This window comes from Cervus canadensis, chromosome 6 (genome assembly GCF_019320065.1).
Source record: "Cervus canadensis isolate Bull #8, Minnesota chromosome 6, ASM1932006v1, whole genome shotgun sequence".
NCBI lineage: Eukaryota > Metazoa > Chordata > Mammalia > Artiodactyla > Cervidae > Cervus > Cervus canadensis.
In genome coordinates, this window is record NC_057391.1 from 51,836,288 (window position 1) to 51,853,479 (window position 17,192).

General features: G+C 37.7%; 1 protein-coding gene across 5 annotated transcripts in view; it reads right to left on the reverse strand.

Annotated features, from left to right (window-relative positions):
- UNC13C (unc-13 homolog C) overlaps window positions 1-17,192 on the reverse strand; it is a 646,481-nt gene that overhangs the window by 124,529 nt on the left and 504,760 nt on the right. For all 5 annotated transcript variants that reach the window (XM_043471933.1, XM_043471936.1, XM_043471934.1 and 2 more), the window contains one exon: window positions 4,796-4,922. In XM_043471933.1, coding sequence (XP_043327868.1) covers window positions 4,796-4,922 — 127 coding nt within the window. The remainder of the gene's footprint in view (window positions 1-4,795; window positions 4,923-17,192) is intronic.

The window sequence follows — 17,192 nt, forward strand, 5'->3', positions numbered from 1 at the left end:
GGGATCGCTTTCCTCAACACCTTCTCAGCATTTGTTATTTGTAGACTTTTTGATGTTGGCCATTCTGACCTGTGTGAGGTGATATCTCAGTAGTTTTGACTTGCATTTCTCTAATTAGTTTTGTTGAGCATCTTTCCATGTGCCTATTGACCATCTGTATGTCTTCTTTGGGGAACTGTCTATTTTGGTCTTCTGCCCAATTTTTTTAAGCTTGAACAAATAGAAAAATGATATTTATTTATTTGTTCTGCCCATTTTTTGATTGGATTGCTTTTGTTGTTGTTGTTAAGTCATGTGAACTGTTTCTGTATTTTGGAATTTAATCCCTTGTTGGTCATGCTGTTTGCAAATATTCTCTCCCATTCCATAGGTTGTCTTTTCATTTTGTTTGTGACTTCTGTTTTGTGCAAAAGCTTGTTTGATTTGGTACCATTTGTTTATTTTTGTTTTCAATTCTATTGCCTTAGGAGACTGACCTAATGAAAAACACTGATAGGATTTATGTCAGAGAATGCTTGCCTGTGTTCTCTTCCAGAGTTTTATGGTGTCATATTTGAGCATGGTGTGAGGATGTGTCCTAACTTCATTGATAAACATGTAGCTGTCCAGCTTTCTCAACATCATTTGCTAAAGAGACTGTCTTTATATTTTGTATATTTTTGCCACCTTTGTCGAAGATTAATTGATTGTAGGTGTATGGGTTTATTTCTGGGCTCTCCTTTCTGTTCCATTGACCCATATATCTGTTTTTGTGCCAGTAACATGCTGTTTTGATTGCTGTTACTTTGTTGTATTGTCTGTAGTCTGGGAGGGTTATACTTCCAGTTTTGTTCTTTTTCCTCAGAATTGTTTTGGCAATTCAGGGTCTTTCATGGTGCGATATAAATTTTAGGATTATTTGTTCTAGTTCTGTGAAAAATGTCATGGGTAATTTGATGGGGATCACATTAAATCTGTAGATTGCTTTGGATAGTATGGCCATTTAATAATATTAATTCTTCTAATCCAAGAACATGTAATATCTTTCCACTAGAAATGATACATCTTTTTGTTGAATTGCTCCCTTAACTATTATGAAAAATTTCTCTCAAAGTATTTATCTTAAAATCTACTTTTAAAATATTAATATAGTTGCATAATTTTCCTTTCAGTTATTTTTTCATCCTTTAACATTTCTAGACTCCTATGCTTTAGGTGAATAAATTATAAGAAAGATATTTTGGGTTTTACTACTTTATCTAGTAGAACAATACTTGTTGGCTAGAATATTAGTCTACTTGCACATAAAGTTTACACTTAATTTTCTGATACATTAAAATTTAAATCTATCAACTTCCATACCCACCCCCAGTTTCCTACTAGTTTTTCATTCCTTTCTCATTTTTTGCCTTTTAAGTAGTTTTTTATTTACTCCCTCCTCCTTCCCCATAATCTTATTTGATGCCTAGTATTATATTATATATTAAGGGCTTGCATTATAAATTATAACACACACACACAAGACATAGTAAAAGTTTTTTAAAATGAGTATTTACACCTTCCAAACAATTCGAGGACCTTATATTAACTCAGTCTATCAGTCTTCTACATTTTCATGCTGTTTTTGTCCTCTATTTTAATTCTATACATATTTTATTCTACAGATTTTTAAAATTTTGTATTGCTAATGTGCTCTAAAAGTACTAATTTGTTCATCTTCTCTAATACTTTCAATTCTTTATTACTGTATTCTTATCTTGAGTTCCCCTGTCTGAAGGCTTAGAGTATATTTTTGATGAGAGTCTCCTAGAAATGAGTTCTCTTAGCTTTTCAGCTGGGCCTCCCTTGCAGCTCAGTTGGGAAAGAATCTGGCTCCAGTACAGGAGACCTGGGTTCAATTCCTGGGTTGGGAAGATCCCCAGTTATATTGTATAGATGTTTTTATTTTCCTTTATTTTTGAAGGATATATCTGATGCTTGTAGAATTCTAATTGCTCTCTTTCAGCACTTGGAAGATATCACTGCATTGTATTCAGGTTTCAGTCACTTCTGTTGAACAATCAGTCAATTGTATTACTGCAGCTCTTTTCAAGGTAGTGTCTTCCCTTCCTTGACCCCAGTACACTTAAGTTTTACTTCTTTTTGATTTTAAGCAGTTTTCTATGATATGCCTGCAGGTGGTTTTCCTTGCATTTATCCTTCTTAGGATTTATAAAAATTCTTGAACTTTAGTTTCAAACTTTTCATCAGTTTTGCAAAATCCACACCTAGTATCTTTTTACACACTGCTCAAATACTATTTATACTTTCTATCTTCTCTTTTTATTGGGACCCATTTCATTGTATACCAGACCTTTTTATAATTTGCCCCATATATTCCTGTTTTATTTTTTTCTATATTTGTATTTTTTGTTTCTATGGCTCAGTTATTTTAGGCCCTCTGCTGTGTATATTCTGCCATTAGGTCCATCTGTTACATTCCTAACTTTTCCTTTTTCAATTCTATGATGTCCAATTTATTCTTCTTATAGGTTCCTTTTTACTGTTGAAGTCCTCCCACAATTTGAAGGACATACCAAATTATGTCTGATAAGGCTAATATCTCTTTTTCTCTTGGATTCTAGTCATTTGGTCCTATTGTCTGGCAATCTTTAACCTTTTAAACATTGTTCATTGTCTATGAAAAATTGTGGAACCTTTGATTTGTCATTTCCTTTAGAGCAGATCTAAGTTTTTGCTTGTAGACAGAATGTAGGAAGATCACCAAGATCCAGGAAAGGCTGGGTTTTAGGCTGGTCTATTTCCAGTTTGCCCTTATTTTTAGAACAGAGGTCCTTCAGGGATCTCACCTGAAAAACTGGGATGTTTATAGTGCTTCTTCTTTCTTAGAAAGGCTTACCTTCTAATTTTTGTCTCCCTAACATTGTGAGAATGTTGAAGTCTCTACATAGCTTTTTAATCTCTTAGTGCTTGCACTCTACTCGATTTCTGCCTCACTCTCCACACAAGGGCAGATTAGGAATCAGAGAACACCTCAAAAAGAAACTGCATACAACATGGTGTACTTACTTCTCTGTAGTCCCCTTTATTCCGAGATCTTGGTCCCACAAGACCAAGCAGCCTCTATAGCCCTGAACACCAATGTTTGTTTTTCCAGCCCAGGGAGATGACTATAAACTCTGGGTTACTGTTCTCTGTTTGACCACCATGACTGGAATGGCAAATTGGTAAATGCATGTAGCTGGAGAGGGCTGGGAAGAAACTGCAACACACACAGGGTTCATCTCAGTGCATTTCTTTTCTCAGGGACCTTAGTGACTCAATCCTTGATTTGCCTTAGTGCCTCAGTCCTTAGTGACTTGCCTTAATTGCTCTCTGATGCTGTTTAATTTATTCAGCTTTCATAGTTGGTCTTCAGTGAGCATGTTAATCTGATTTTAGTTAGTTCAGACAGAGCCAGAAGAACAAATCTCTGGCAAATAGCTCCCCTTTTTATTTCCCTATTCCCAGTCAATGATGTCACCAACACTTAGACACTTGTACTGCATGTTTAACTCTTTCTTCTATCCTCAAGTGTATTTAGCTGACAAATTCTGTAAATTCTCTTTGAAATTTATCTCCCACACATCTTCAACCTTCACACTTTTACTACAGTCACACTATTATGTGTAAACTTTTTACTTCTCTTGGTATCTCGTTCTAGCTTATAAACTTCTATGAGAAAAGTTATATACATGGGTGTTCTAATCTTATCATTACATTCCTCACTACCTCCTAAATCTCTTCTCTACCCCTTCCATTCTTTGCCTCTTCCAACCTCCACAATGCCTAATGAAAGTAGCAAAAACTCCACTGTATTTATATAATCTAGTCAAAAGCACTTTTCCTACATTACTATTAATTTTGTAAAAATATTGTGTTCTTCACTGAAATTAAACTATTTCCCATGGGCCACAGCCCATGTGTTCCTTCTTCCATAATTACCCTCAGAACTTTTCTTTCCTTTTCTTCTTATAACCTGACCAACCTTTCAAAGTCTATATTAAATGTTACCTTATTCATAAATACTGTGTAGAGTCACTGAAATAGGGGTAATATATCTCTTTTGTGAGACCGCACTGCATTTTGCTTATACTACTTGAATTAGTACTTATTTCAATTTGCCTTGTTTTATCATGATTTTTGTTCTTGTCCATGTCTCCTTGAGTATAAGTTCCTTTCAAGGTGAGGTCTTTATTTTTTTCTCCATTTCCGACAACTCTTGGCATAGTGCCTAGGATATGGCAGACCCCCCTCAACAGAATAAAATGGAATTCTGACAAATATCAAATGTATAGTATTATAAATCTGATGGTGTGATAACAATTGTATTTGATAGAAACAGCTTATGACAATGTTACCTGTTTAACAATGACTTCTATTTTAGAAATATAAATTTCTAAGACATGTTTAGGTTTGAAACAAAGAGAAATCTGGATTATATAGATCAATACACAAGCCCCCTTCATTTTACTAACAAAATCCGAGTTCAAGCACTTTTACAAGAAATCATTTTCATCGTGTGAGCTGTTATGTATTATGTATTTGTTTCTCTTTGACTTGAATATCCAAGTAAGACATACTTGAAAAATGCAACATAATTCAATTAAATATACTTCCCAAAGATATGCAAATCATTTAATGCTAATTTCATAACAGAAATGTCTGCATTCAAATGAAGATTATGTGAAGAGATTTTAGGGCTGCATAATTCAGGTGTAATTTTACAGGACTATGAATTGAGAATAAACTTGGGGGTGAAAAAATCACTACTTACAAGGAGTATTCAGGAACGGCATCCTTGAAGGCAGGAAGTTCCCGCACATATTCATTATAAAGCCATTTCACTTTGAAATGCAAATTCATATAATCAGTGCTCTTGCATAACCTCTGCTTTTCATGTTCTGTAATAGATAAAATCAAACATTTAATAACGTGTGGTTTGCCAACAATGCTGTGTTCCAGTCTACTTTTATTATTCATATTTCAGAAAGGAAGAAAACATTATATCTGAGGTTAAGGCAAAGTGAATTGCTAAAGACAGACCTGAAATTTTACAAAATGCAAAAATCATCTGTTTGGTCCTATGGAGAAACGTGAATGCTCTAATGTGCTTTCCTGGAAAAGGTGAGCATTCTGCTGAGTTAAAGAGTGATAACATACTAACATTTTTCTATTTATCTGCAAGTTTTCATATTTTGACTACTTTTAGCCTGATACTGAAGTGCCAGAAAGAATTAAAACCTGTAAGTATGAATAAAACATGAACCAAACTAGGAGGCATAATTCCTGATTAATACTGGAAATGTGAATGAGTAGATCACATTTCTGGTCTGGATATTTAATACTTAAAGAATTAAGGAGAAGAAATATATCTACTTCTAAGATAGCTGTTTTTTTCTTCACCTTTTAAGTTCAGCTAAAATTATTTTGTACTCTGTGACTCTTCTGCCATTTCTTTAAGCAGGATTTTCTTTTCTTTTTAAAATTCTTATTGGAGTCTAGTTGATTTACAATGCTGTGTCAGTTTCAGGTATATAGCAAAGTGCATCAGTTATTCATATACATATATCAACACTTTTTAAAGATTATTTTCCCATATAGCAATATTTTCTAAATGTAACTTTTAAAAATCTCTTGCTCAAAACTGTAACTTAAAACCATATTTCGATCTGGACATACAGAACTGGGAAATAGAGACAAAAGTAGTGTTACTGGACACATTTATCTTTATTGAATATGAATTTTGGCCAATTCTGGCTTTAAGTATAGATACAACCAAACCCAAAATATCCCTAACTATATGCAGGTTGAAAGTGTCCTCTGAGAATTTCTAATTGAGGTTCTGTGAATATCCTTCAAGCGAAGGGCTTTGATTTATAATAGGAACATGCTTTAATTAATATTTCAGGCTAAAAGCACTATGGAAGAAATTAGATTGTTATAAAGTAACTGAGGGCATCCCTGCTTTTCAAAACCTGACTCCAGAGGGACTTAAATCTCAATAATAAATGCAAGAGGTAACACTACCCCAAACTGAACATTCTCAAATTACTTAAAGAATAATTCAAGACAATTTGCAGAACTAAGAAAAATGCAGAGACATACATTTATACACATAAACAAGAGTAATATATTAGTACCTACAGACTAAACTCCTAGGCAAAATTATGAATTAGGTGATGTTCTGCTTCAGTTTCTTCCAAATTTATTTCACCCTTTCCCCCTTCACTGCTGGTTCTCTCCCTATCCTTCTCCCTTTGGATGTCTAGTATCCCTCCATACCATAAGAGGAAACATGTATTTGATAAATTTATAGGTCAGAATTTAATGCACTACTACCCTGAAGCCCAGATAAGGGAAGACTCTTGCCCTAGCAGTCCACACATAAAGAGGATTCTACTTATCCCAAATACAAACTCAAAAATTAAATAGCTTGTAGCTTCCTCTATCACTGGGGATCCCACACTTGGTACTAGCACAGAACAAGCCATAACTAAACATTTGTCTTTGTGACTAACACCACTTGCTCTTATGATTAATACTCTCTAAAGCCTATAGGAACACTGGAATATCTTTTGTTCTCTATTCTAGAAACCGTAGGTGACAGTGTCCAAATACTACCAAGGTTTGCAGATTGCCATTGTTGACAACAGAAATAGTTACAGATTTGGAATACGGGAAGGAATTTAAGCTATGGAAGCATGTGTGTAAGAGAAAGGATAAACTAATCAACCCACCAGGTTCTTTGTCTGGATAGCATACATGCAGTAGAATATTGCATATGAAAGTATCAGTAAGCACCCATTTTCTTTGGGTCCAATTCATGCATTTGAAGGTGCTCATGAATTAATGCAGTATGCAAACCAAATCTACTACTAGCTAGGGGGATATTTTGAATAATCAATGATTTATATTACTTGCAAAGTTTGTATATATGTAGTTTTCCATGTACATATAGGAAGCCTTATATTGATTTTCTGCCAACTAGATGGTTTTGAATTCTAGAACTGTCAATATTTTTATGTCTGAAGTTTAGATTTATGAGATTTAACTCATTAAATTTTAGCTTTATTCAAGTGATTTATGTAAAAGTTTATATGAAATAATGACTTGCATTTGTCCTCATTTTAATACATATGTTTGTATATTTTAGAAGGAAATACTTTTCTGAAAACTATATTTGAATTATACCCCCAAAATAGGAAAACATTTAAAATTTTTAATTTTTATAGAGTTTATTTTAAATTACATTTTTAACAAAATACATATTCAAATTATGTTCATTTTGCACACATATTCAAAAAAGTTCATATATAGCTTTATTTTTTAATCCTTTAAATATTAAGAACATATGAAGATGAGAGAGTTCCCAATATGACAAAGAAGGAACACCCTGAGCTGAACTCTCACCAGCACAACAAAATCACAACTACTCATAGAATAATTATTTATGAAAGAGACCCAAATCTATCATAAATGACCTTTTACCACTGAAGATGATAAGAAGGAACACAACCAGGAGGTAGGAGGGCAGAATCGTGGTCCAGTCAGGCCTCATGCCCCTGGGTGGACAATGCACAGACAATAATTACAACTGCAGAGGTTCTGCCTAAGGAATGAGGGGTCTGAGCCCCACATCAGGCTCCCCAGCCCAGGGATCCTGTGCCAGGGTGAGCCCCCGGACATTTGGCTTTGAAGGCCAGTGGGGCTAACTTTCGGAAGACCCAGAGGGTTATGAGAAACAGACTCCACTCTTAAAGGGCACACACAAAATTTTACACACTTACAGACCCAGGAAAGAAACTGAGATTTGAAAGGAGCCTGGGTAAGACCTGTCAGCTGATCTTAGAGGGTCTCCTGTAGAAGCAGGGGGGCAACTGGAGCTCACCCTGGGGACAGAGACACTGGCTAAAGTCACTTTGGGGACCTCCTTGTACCATGTGGACATTAGTGCTAGCAACCAATATTGTTGAATCCTCCCTTTAGCTTGCTAGCCTGGGGAACCCAGCCCCACCCCACCCACTAGCATAAGGGCACCAGTGCTGGGAGGTCTCATGGCACTCACCAGTGCCAACTACAGCCCCACCCATCATCAGACAGTTTCCTTAAGAGTCCCTGAGCCCAGAGCTACCCTGGACATTGCCCTGCCCACCAGAGGGCCAAAGACCTGGCCCCACACACCAGCATGCTGGGGCCCCCAGGGCCCTGCAGCTAGAGACCCCGAGACACAGCTTCACCTACCAGTGGGCAGGCACCAGCTCCAGAATCCCGGGTGCCCTGCCCCCCCCACCCCCCATCAGCAAGCCTGCTTTAACCTTAGGACCAGAGCCTCACTCCACCCGCCAGTGAGCAGACACCAACCCAAGGTCAACTTGAGTCCTGCAGCCCATCATGGCAGGGTCAAACCCACCCACCAGCAGTCCAGCACCAGCCCGGGACCAGTTGGCCCCTCACCCCAGCAGCAGGTAAACAGTTCTGAGGAATCTTGGGCTCTTCAGCCATCCTCCCCACCAGCCCCACTCACTAGAGAGCTCAGACAAGCTTCAGGACACTCAGGACCCCCCAGCCAGCTGTGACAGGAACAGGCCACAACCATCAGCAGTCTGACCCCAATTCTGGGACTGCTGAACGTTGCAACTAGCCTGCTCTGCCCACCAGTCAGTCAGCTCTAGTCCCAAGACCTGGTTTCACCCATGTGTGGGGTGGACAACCCAGGATATCCTGGAACCCAACTCCACCTACCGGTGAGACCGCTCTAGTACCGGGGACCCTATGAATTCTGAAAAACAGCCACCCCATGATACAGCCCAGCAATCAGCAGCTGGCAGCCTCAGTGCAAGGCTGGGCCTGGCAAACAACTGGACCTGGAGCCAGTCATGCCTGCCAGCCTGCCCCAGTAGTCTACCCCCACCCCCAACAGAGCAGGCAGCTCTGGTGACCAGTGGGGAGTGGGCTGATGGACGGGATGTCTCCAACAAAAGGCCATTTCTCCAAGGTCAGGAAACATAACCTCCTAGATACAGAGAAATAAAAACAGCAAATCAACAAAATGAGGTGCCAGAGAAACATGAGTTAAAATAAAGGAACGTGATAAATCCCCAGAAAGAGAACTAAGTGGAGATAGGCATCTCCCTGCAAAAGAGTTCAAATAATAATTGTAAAGATGATCAAAGAACTCAGGAGAAGAATGGAAAAACAGAGTGAGAAGTTAAAACTTGTTTAACAGAGATGAAGAATACACAAACTAAATGAAAAATACACTGGAAGGAATCAATAGTAGATTAAATGATACAGAGAAACAGATCAGTGAGCTGGAAGACAGAACAGTGGAAATCACTGAAGCTCAACAGAAAAAAAAGAATGAAAAAATGAGGGAGGTTTAATATATCTCTGGAATAAAATCAAATGTACTAACACTCACGTAACAGAGGGCCCAGAAAGAGGAGAGAGAGATTGGAGCAGAGAACATGTGTGAAGACATCATATAATAGCTGAAAACTTCCCTAACCTGGAAAAGGAAACAGACCTCCAAGTGCAGAAAGCACAGAGTCCCAAACAGGATCTACCCCAAGAGGACCGCCCCAAGATACACGTAATCCAAACGGCAAGAGCTGAATATGAGAGAAAATATTAACAGTTGCAAGGGAAAAGAAATTAGGGAACTCCCATAAGGCAATGAGCTGATTTTCAGTTGAAACTAAAGTAATGAAAGAGAAAAACCTACAACCAAGGATAATCTACCACTGAGATTTGATGGAGAAATCAAAAGTTTTAGAGACAAGCTAAAATAGTTCAGTACCACCAAACCAGCTTTAGAAGAAATGTTAAAGTGACTTCTATAAGTGAAAAAGAAAGGCCACAATGAGAAACATGAAAAATTACAAAAAAGAAAAAGCTCCTTAGTAAAGGCAGTGAGTGAGTGAGTGAAAGTCACTCAGTCGTGTCCGACTCTTTGTGACCCCATAGACTGTATAGTCCGTGGAATTCTCTAGGCCAGAATACTAGAGTGGGTAGCCTTTCCCTTCTCCACGGTATCTTCGCAACCCAGGGATTGAACCCAGGTCTCCCGCATTGCAGGCGGATTCTTTACCAGCTGAGCCACAAGCGAAGCCCAAGTATACAGTAAAGGTAGTAAATGAACCATTCAAAGCTAGCGCATGCTCAGTTGCTAAGTCGTGTCTGACTCTTTGCGACCCTGTAGCCCACCAGGCTCCTCTGTCTATGAGATTTCCCAGGCAAGAACACTGGAGTGGGCTGTCATTCCCTTCTCTGACAAAGCTAGTAAGAAGGTTAAAAGACAAAAGTAGTAAAATCAGCTATATCCACAATAATCAGTAAAGGGAAAACTGGACAGCTATATGTAAAAGGATGAAATTATAACATTTCTCACACCATATATAAAAATAAACTCAAAATGGATTAAAGACTAAATGTAAGAGACTAGAAACCACAAAACCAGAAGAAAATATAGGTAGAACATTCTACAAGATAAATCATAGTAATGATTTTTATGTATCATTCTCTTAAACCAAAGGAAACAAAAGCAAAAATTTAAAAACGAGTCCTAATTCAATTTCAAAGCTTTTCCACAGCAAAAGATATCATCGACAAAATGAAAAGACAGCCTACTGAATGGGAGAAAATACTTGCAAATGGTGTGACTGATAATGGGTAATATCCAAAATATATAAACAGTTCATACAACTTAACATCAAAAAAAAAAAAGCCCAAACAACTCAATTAAGACATGAATAGACATTTTCCCAAAGAAGACAGAGATAGAAATAGGCACAGGAAAAGATGCTCAACATCATTAATCATAAGATAAATGCAAATCAAATCCACAATGAGATTCACCTCACACCTGTCAAAATGGCTATATTAAAAAAGACCACAAATAACAAATGTTGTCAAGAATGTGGAGAAAAGGGAACCTTAGTATATGGTTTGAGAGAATGTAAACTGGTGCAACTACTCAGGTAATAGAATGGAGTTTCCTCAAAAAAACTAAAACAGAAGTACCATATGACTCAGCAATTCCACTCTTGTGTATACATTTAAGAAAATGAAAACAGTAATTTGAAAAGATACATGAATCCCAGTGTTCACAACAGCATTATTTATACTTGCCAAGATAAGCAAGTCACCTAAGTGCCCATCAACAGATGAATGGATAAAGAAGATGTGGTGTATGTGTTGAATACAGTTGAATATTGAATATTACTCAGCCATAAAAATAATGAAATGTTGGCTTCTGCAAGAACATGGATGGACCTGGAAGGTTATTATGCTTAGAAAATAAGTCTGATGGAGAAAGACAAATACCATATGTTATTACTTACAGGTAGAATCTAAAGAATAAAACAAATGATTGCAACAAAGAATCAATAAACACAGAAGAGCAAACTAGCTGTTACCAGTAGGGAGAGTGAGGTGGAGAGGAGCAAGATAGGAGGAGGGGTTTCAGAGGTACAGACTTCTATGTCTAAATAAATAGACTTTAATGATATATTGTACAGCACAGGGAATATAGCCAATATTTTATAAAAACTATAAATGGACTATAATATATATATATATAATCTGTAAAGATTCTGAATCACTAAGTGGTATACCTGAGACTAACATAATATTGTAAATCAACTATACCTCAATGAAAAAAAAGAATGCATATAAACTAAGTTTGGATAGAAAGAATGTAACTGCTAAAGGAAAAAAAAATGGCTCAACAGAAATTTTAAAAGATCAAAGATAAGATATGCTTTGGTAAGCAGGTAAATGCCAGCTGTGGGCAGTGTCCTAGTCAGTTTTCTAGACAAGACCTTCAGTTTATTTGCTTAACCTATTTACGCTTCGTTTCTCCATAACTGCAGCAGTTTTGCCTTTTTCCCTACTTGGGCACTCTGTTCAGAACTTACAGCTCTCCTCAAACCCATTGTCCTGGACTCTGCAAGCTCTCTACCCTCCACATCTCCCTCATCCCTGCTGTTCCCACAGTTTCAGGAGAGGAACACTTCTGCTTGTCTAACTTTCTGTAGCCACACTTTGGCCATCACCCTCTCCCCTTCGCCCTCTCCCCCACCTACCATGTCTCTCTTATAGAGAATGGACACAGGAAAGAAGATAGGAAAGCGACCAATTATCTTCTATCTATTAAAAAGGTGAAATCTGGTTTTGCTCTAGACTGGAGATCATGCATTCTAGTTCCTAAGAATGTATGTTATATGATAACTCAAACAGGGTTTTACTTAGAAGAACTGCTAATAGTCCTCTCTTTACAGAATTGCTCTCATGCTCATAGGAGTTAGTTTCTATCCTCCTAAGTTGCATCGCTTTCATGCACCATCAACTAGTATTCACTGCTCTGTGGACAGAAACAGAAGACCGGTACCATCTGTTTTCACATTCTGCCAATTCAACAAAAGAGTAATTGACATTTTCACACGGATTATGCACTCTAGCTTATCTAGCAAGAGGTTTTCAGTTTACTGAATTAGTCGGTGAGGTAAGTTTGAGCTTAAGAAAAATGCAATTGATAATGGAAATGGTACACACCTATATAAATAAGGTCCACATGTGATGCTTGTCCTTAAGTAGAAAATATTAAGTAGAATTTAAACTTTTTTCAGCACTGACTTATAGTGATAATCATCACGAACCTCAGGATTTGTGGCAGGTTTAACTAATTAGTTGGTTATAGAACTAAGTCCTTTTCTTCCAAGGCACACAAACAGACTGCGTTTCCCAACTTTCCCTGCAATAGATTGGCCTATGACTGACTTGTGGGTCAAAGTCATAAAGGCCATATTCAGTTTTGTCCTAAAACACCTCCTGTGAAATCTGCTCTGCTCTCTTTTCCCTCATTTGCTGGCCAGATGCAGAAGATCCCGCCAAGGATTCCAAGGTTCTTGGGGAATGTAGAGCTGCTAAAGGGTAGAATCTGGGTCCTTGAACCACTTCTCAGAAGACAGCTGTGCAATCAGAAACACTTTCTTTGACTTGTACAAGCAAGAAATAAATAAGCTGTCACTGTGTTAAATTGTTTGTTACGGAGTTAGGCTATGTGAAGCTACGTTCTGTTGCTTCACACAAAGGCTTTTCAAAGGTTAAGATGTGCCTATTAATTAACCCCCAAACTATTCTGCTTTCTAATTTGCTTCATACATGCATGAATACACACACATACACACATACACACACAGTCACGCCATTCCTTTACTTTATGTAACTGTATTAGCCTAAGAGCTTCCAGCAGACCCTCCTGTGAACTGATCCACCATCACACAGGGAATCAGTTAATCAGACTGTTAAGTTCATGTTAAGAAAACAGTATATAGGCTTTGAAAGGGAAATAATCATAGAAATAAAAATACATGTATTTTGCAGTTGACTAACATTACTTTTTATTTTCCTATCACCCTTGTTTCATACTTGTAGGCTCTCAGCTATATTCTTAGGAGTTATTACCACTTGGATGATTCTATAAAAGTGAGCTGTTATTTTCCAAAATCTGTATGCCTGTTTTTCTCATGTCTTCATATATTCCTCTCATAAGGTGTAATGATATATTATAAGGAAATATTTCAAATAAACTACAGTTACATCTGTTTGTTTCCAAGGCAGACCATTCAATATCACGGTAATGCAAGTTTATGCCCTGACCAGTAATGCTGAAGAAGCTGAACGGTTCTGTGAAGACCTACAAGACCTTTTAGAACTAACACCCAAAAAAGATCTCCTTTTCATTATAGGGGACTGGAATGCAAAAGTAGGAAGTCAAGAAACACCTGGAGTAACAGGAAAAATTGACCTTGGAGTACAGAATGAAGCAGGGCAAAGGCTAATAGAGTTTTGCCAAGAGAACACACTGGTCATAGCGAACACCCTCTTCCAACAACACAAGAGAAGACTTTACACATGGACATCACCAGATGGCCAAAACCGAAATCAGACTGATTATAATCTTTGCAGCCAAAGATGGAGAAACTCTATACAGTTGGCAAAAATTAGACCAAGAGCTGACTGTGGCTCAGATCATGAACTCCTTATGCCAAATTCAGACTTAAATTGAAGAAAGTGGGGTAAACTACTAGAACATTAAGGTATGACCTAAATCAAATCCCTTATCATTATACAGTGGAAGTGAGAAATATATTTAAGGGACTAGATCTGATAGATAGAGGGCCTGATGAACTATGGACGGAGGTTTGTGACATTGTACAGGAGACAGGGATCAAGACCATCCCCAAGAAAAAGAAATGCAAAAAAGCAAAATGGCTGTCTGAGGAGGCTTTACAAATAGCTGTGAAAAGAAAAGACGTGAAAAGCAAAGGAGAAAAGGAAAGATATACCCATTTGAATGAAGAGTTCCAGAGAATAGCAAGGAGAGATAAGAAAGCCTTCCTCAGTGATCAATGCAAAGAAATAGAGGAAAACAACAGAATGGGAAAGACTAAAGAACTCTTCAAGAAAATTAGAGATACCAAGGGAACATTTCATGCAAAGATGGGCACAATAAAGGACAGAAATGGTATGGACCTAACAGAAACAGAAGATATTAAGAAGAGGTGGCAGAATACACAGAAGAACTGTACAATAAAGATCTTCACGACTCAGATAATCACGATGGTGTGATCACTCACCTAGAGTCAGACAACCTCGAATGTGAAGTCAAGTGGGCCTTGGAAAGCATCACTACGAACAAAGTTAGTGGAGGTGATGGAATTCCACTTGAGCTATTTCAAATCCTGAAAGATGATGCTGTGAAAGTGCTACACTCAATATGTCAGTAAATTTGGAAAACTCAGCAGTGACCACAGGACTGGAAAAGGTCAGTTTTCACTCCAATCCCAAAGAAAGGCAATGCCAAAGAATGCTCAAACTATCGCACAACTGTACTCATCTCACACGCTAGTAAAGTAATGCTCAAAATTCTCCAAGCCAGGCTTCAGCAATACGTGAACCATGAACTTCCAGATGCTCAAGCTGGTTTTAGAAAAGGCAGAGAAACCAGAGATCACATTGCCAACATCCACTGGATCATCAAAAAAGCAAGAGAGTTCCAGAAAAACATCTATTTCTGCTTTATTGACTATACCAAAGCCTTTGACCGTGTGGATCACAATAAACTGTGGAAAATTCTGAAAGAGGTGGGAATACCAGACCACCTGACCTGCCTCTTGAGAAACCTGTATGCAGGTCAGGAAGCAACAGTTAGAACTGGACATGGAACAACAGACTGGTTCCAAATAGGAAAAGGAGTACGTCAAGGCTGTATATTGTCACCCTGCTTATTTAACTTATATGCATAATACATCATGAGAAACGCTGGGCTGGAGGAAGCACAAGCTAGAATCAAGATTGCCGGGGGAAATATCAATAACCACAGATATGCAGATGACACCACCCTGATAGCAGAAAGTGAAGAAGAACTAAAGAGTCTCTTGATGAAAGTGGAAGAGGAGAGTGAAAAAATTGGCTTAAAGCTCAACATTCAGAAAACTAAGATCATGGCATCCGGTCCCATCACTTCATGGCAAATAGATGGGGAAACAGTGGCTGACTTTATTTTTCTGGGCTCCAAAATCACTGCAGATGGTGACTGCAGCCATGAAATTAAAAGACGCTTACTCCTTGGAAGGAAAGTTATGACCAACCTAGACAGCATATTAAAAAGCAGAGACATTACTGTCAGCATGTGATGTAGTTGAACTATAAAGAAAGCTGAGCACTGAAGAATTGATGCTTTTGAACTGTGGTGTTGGAGAAGACTCTTGAGAGTCCCTTGGACTGTAAGGAGATCCAACCAGTGCATCCTAAAGGAGATCAGTCCTGGGTGTTTACTGGAAGGGCTGATGTTGAAGCTGAAACTGCAATACTTTGGCCACCTGATGCACAGAGCTGGCTCATTTGAAAAGACCCTGATGCTGGGAAAGATTGAGGGCAGGAGGAGAAGGGGATGAGAGAAGATGAGATGGTTGAATGGCATCATTGGCTCAATGGACATGAGTCGGGGAAACTCCATGGGTTGGTGATGGACAGGCGTGGCGTGCTGCAGTTAATAAGAGTCGCAAAGAATCGGACACAACTGAGTGACTGAACTGAACAGTTACATCATAATTACCACATACCAGCAATGATATAAGAAAGCATCTTCTGCTTAATGGTAGACCACAGTCACACAACCGCCTTTATCTCTTATGATGTGAACATCAAAATTTGTTGACAAAATTAAGAATGCCGAAGGACTGATCAGTCCTCCTACATTTTTAATTTTGGCAACAAATATTTAACACGCTCATTATGTTTGCAAAATAAAACATTTAATTAGTTTTCTGAACTGCAGTGTAATAATTTTATTAAAAAACAGTCTTTGAATTTCAATGAGATGAATATTTTACTACCAGAATAAAAGTGCTTCATTAAAATTGTACAAGGAAAAATCTTGGCAATTTTGAAGGCTATTCCTATTTGCTTTTACTAGAATTTACTACTTTAAAATAATAGACTTTCCTTGAAAGTTAGTGGATGCATGGGATTTTATGTATAATTCAGAAATGTACAATTATTTATCTATTTATAGGTGTGGTAGAGAATCCATTCTCATGCCAAAAGCAAATTTGCTACCATCAATCTTCACACTGTCATTTTCTGCTTCTTAATTTGTGATGTCATTTTACTGCATAAACACTCTGTATTGTCCCATAGTTGGTAGTTCAATTCTGTAGGGCTATCTTAAACATCCCTCTAAGTGTTTGGCAGGCTGCTCTGTCTCTAAGAGGTAATGATATAGAACGTTTGGGAGGAATATCAAATAAAAAGCCAGGATTAGGAACTCAATGCCTAAGATTTTTTGTGCAATATGGTCAGCTCACAAAGCCTAAACCTTATCAGCCAGAAACTCTGCAAATATAAATATGTATCAGACTTTTACAAACAATGCACACATATAAACATCTATCAGAGATAAGCACAGGTGCATATTAATGGTATACAGATGGAGATCATGAGCTCTTTTTCATACACTGAGAATTCTAAACCCTGTAACTAGAAGTAAAAAGAGAGAGAAAATAAGAATTATAATTTTCCATTTTAGAGCAGCTCTATAAAGGTTATGTAATATCAGCATATCTTTGGAGATGTGTAAATTCTGGCTGCTGAAGTAAGCTATC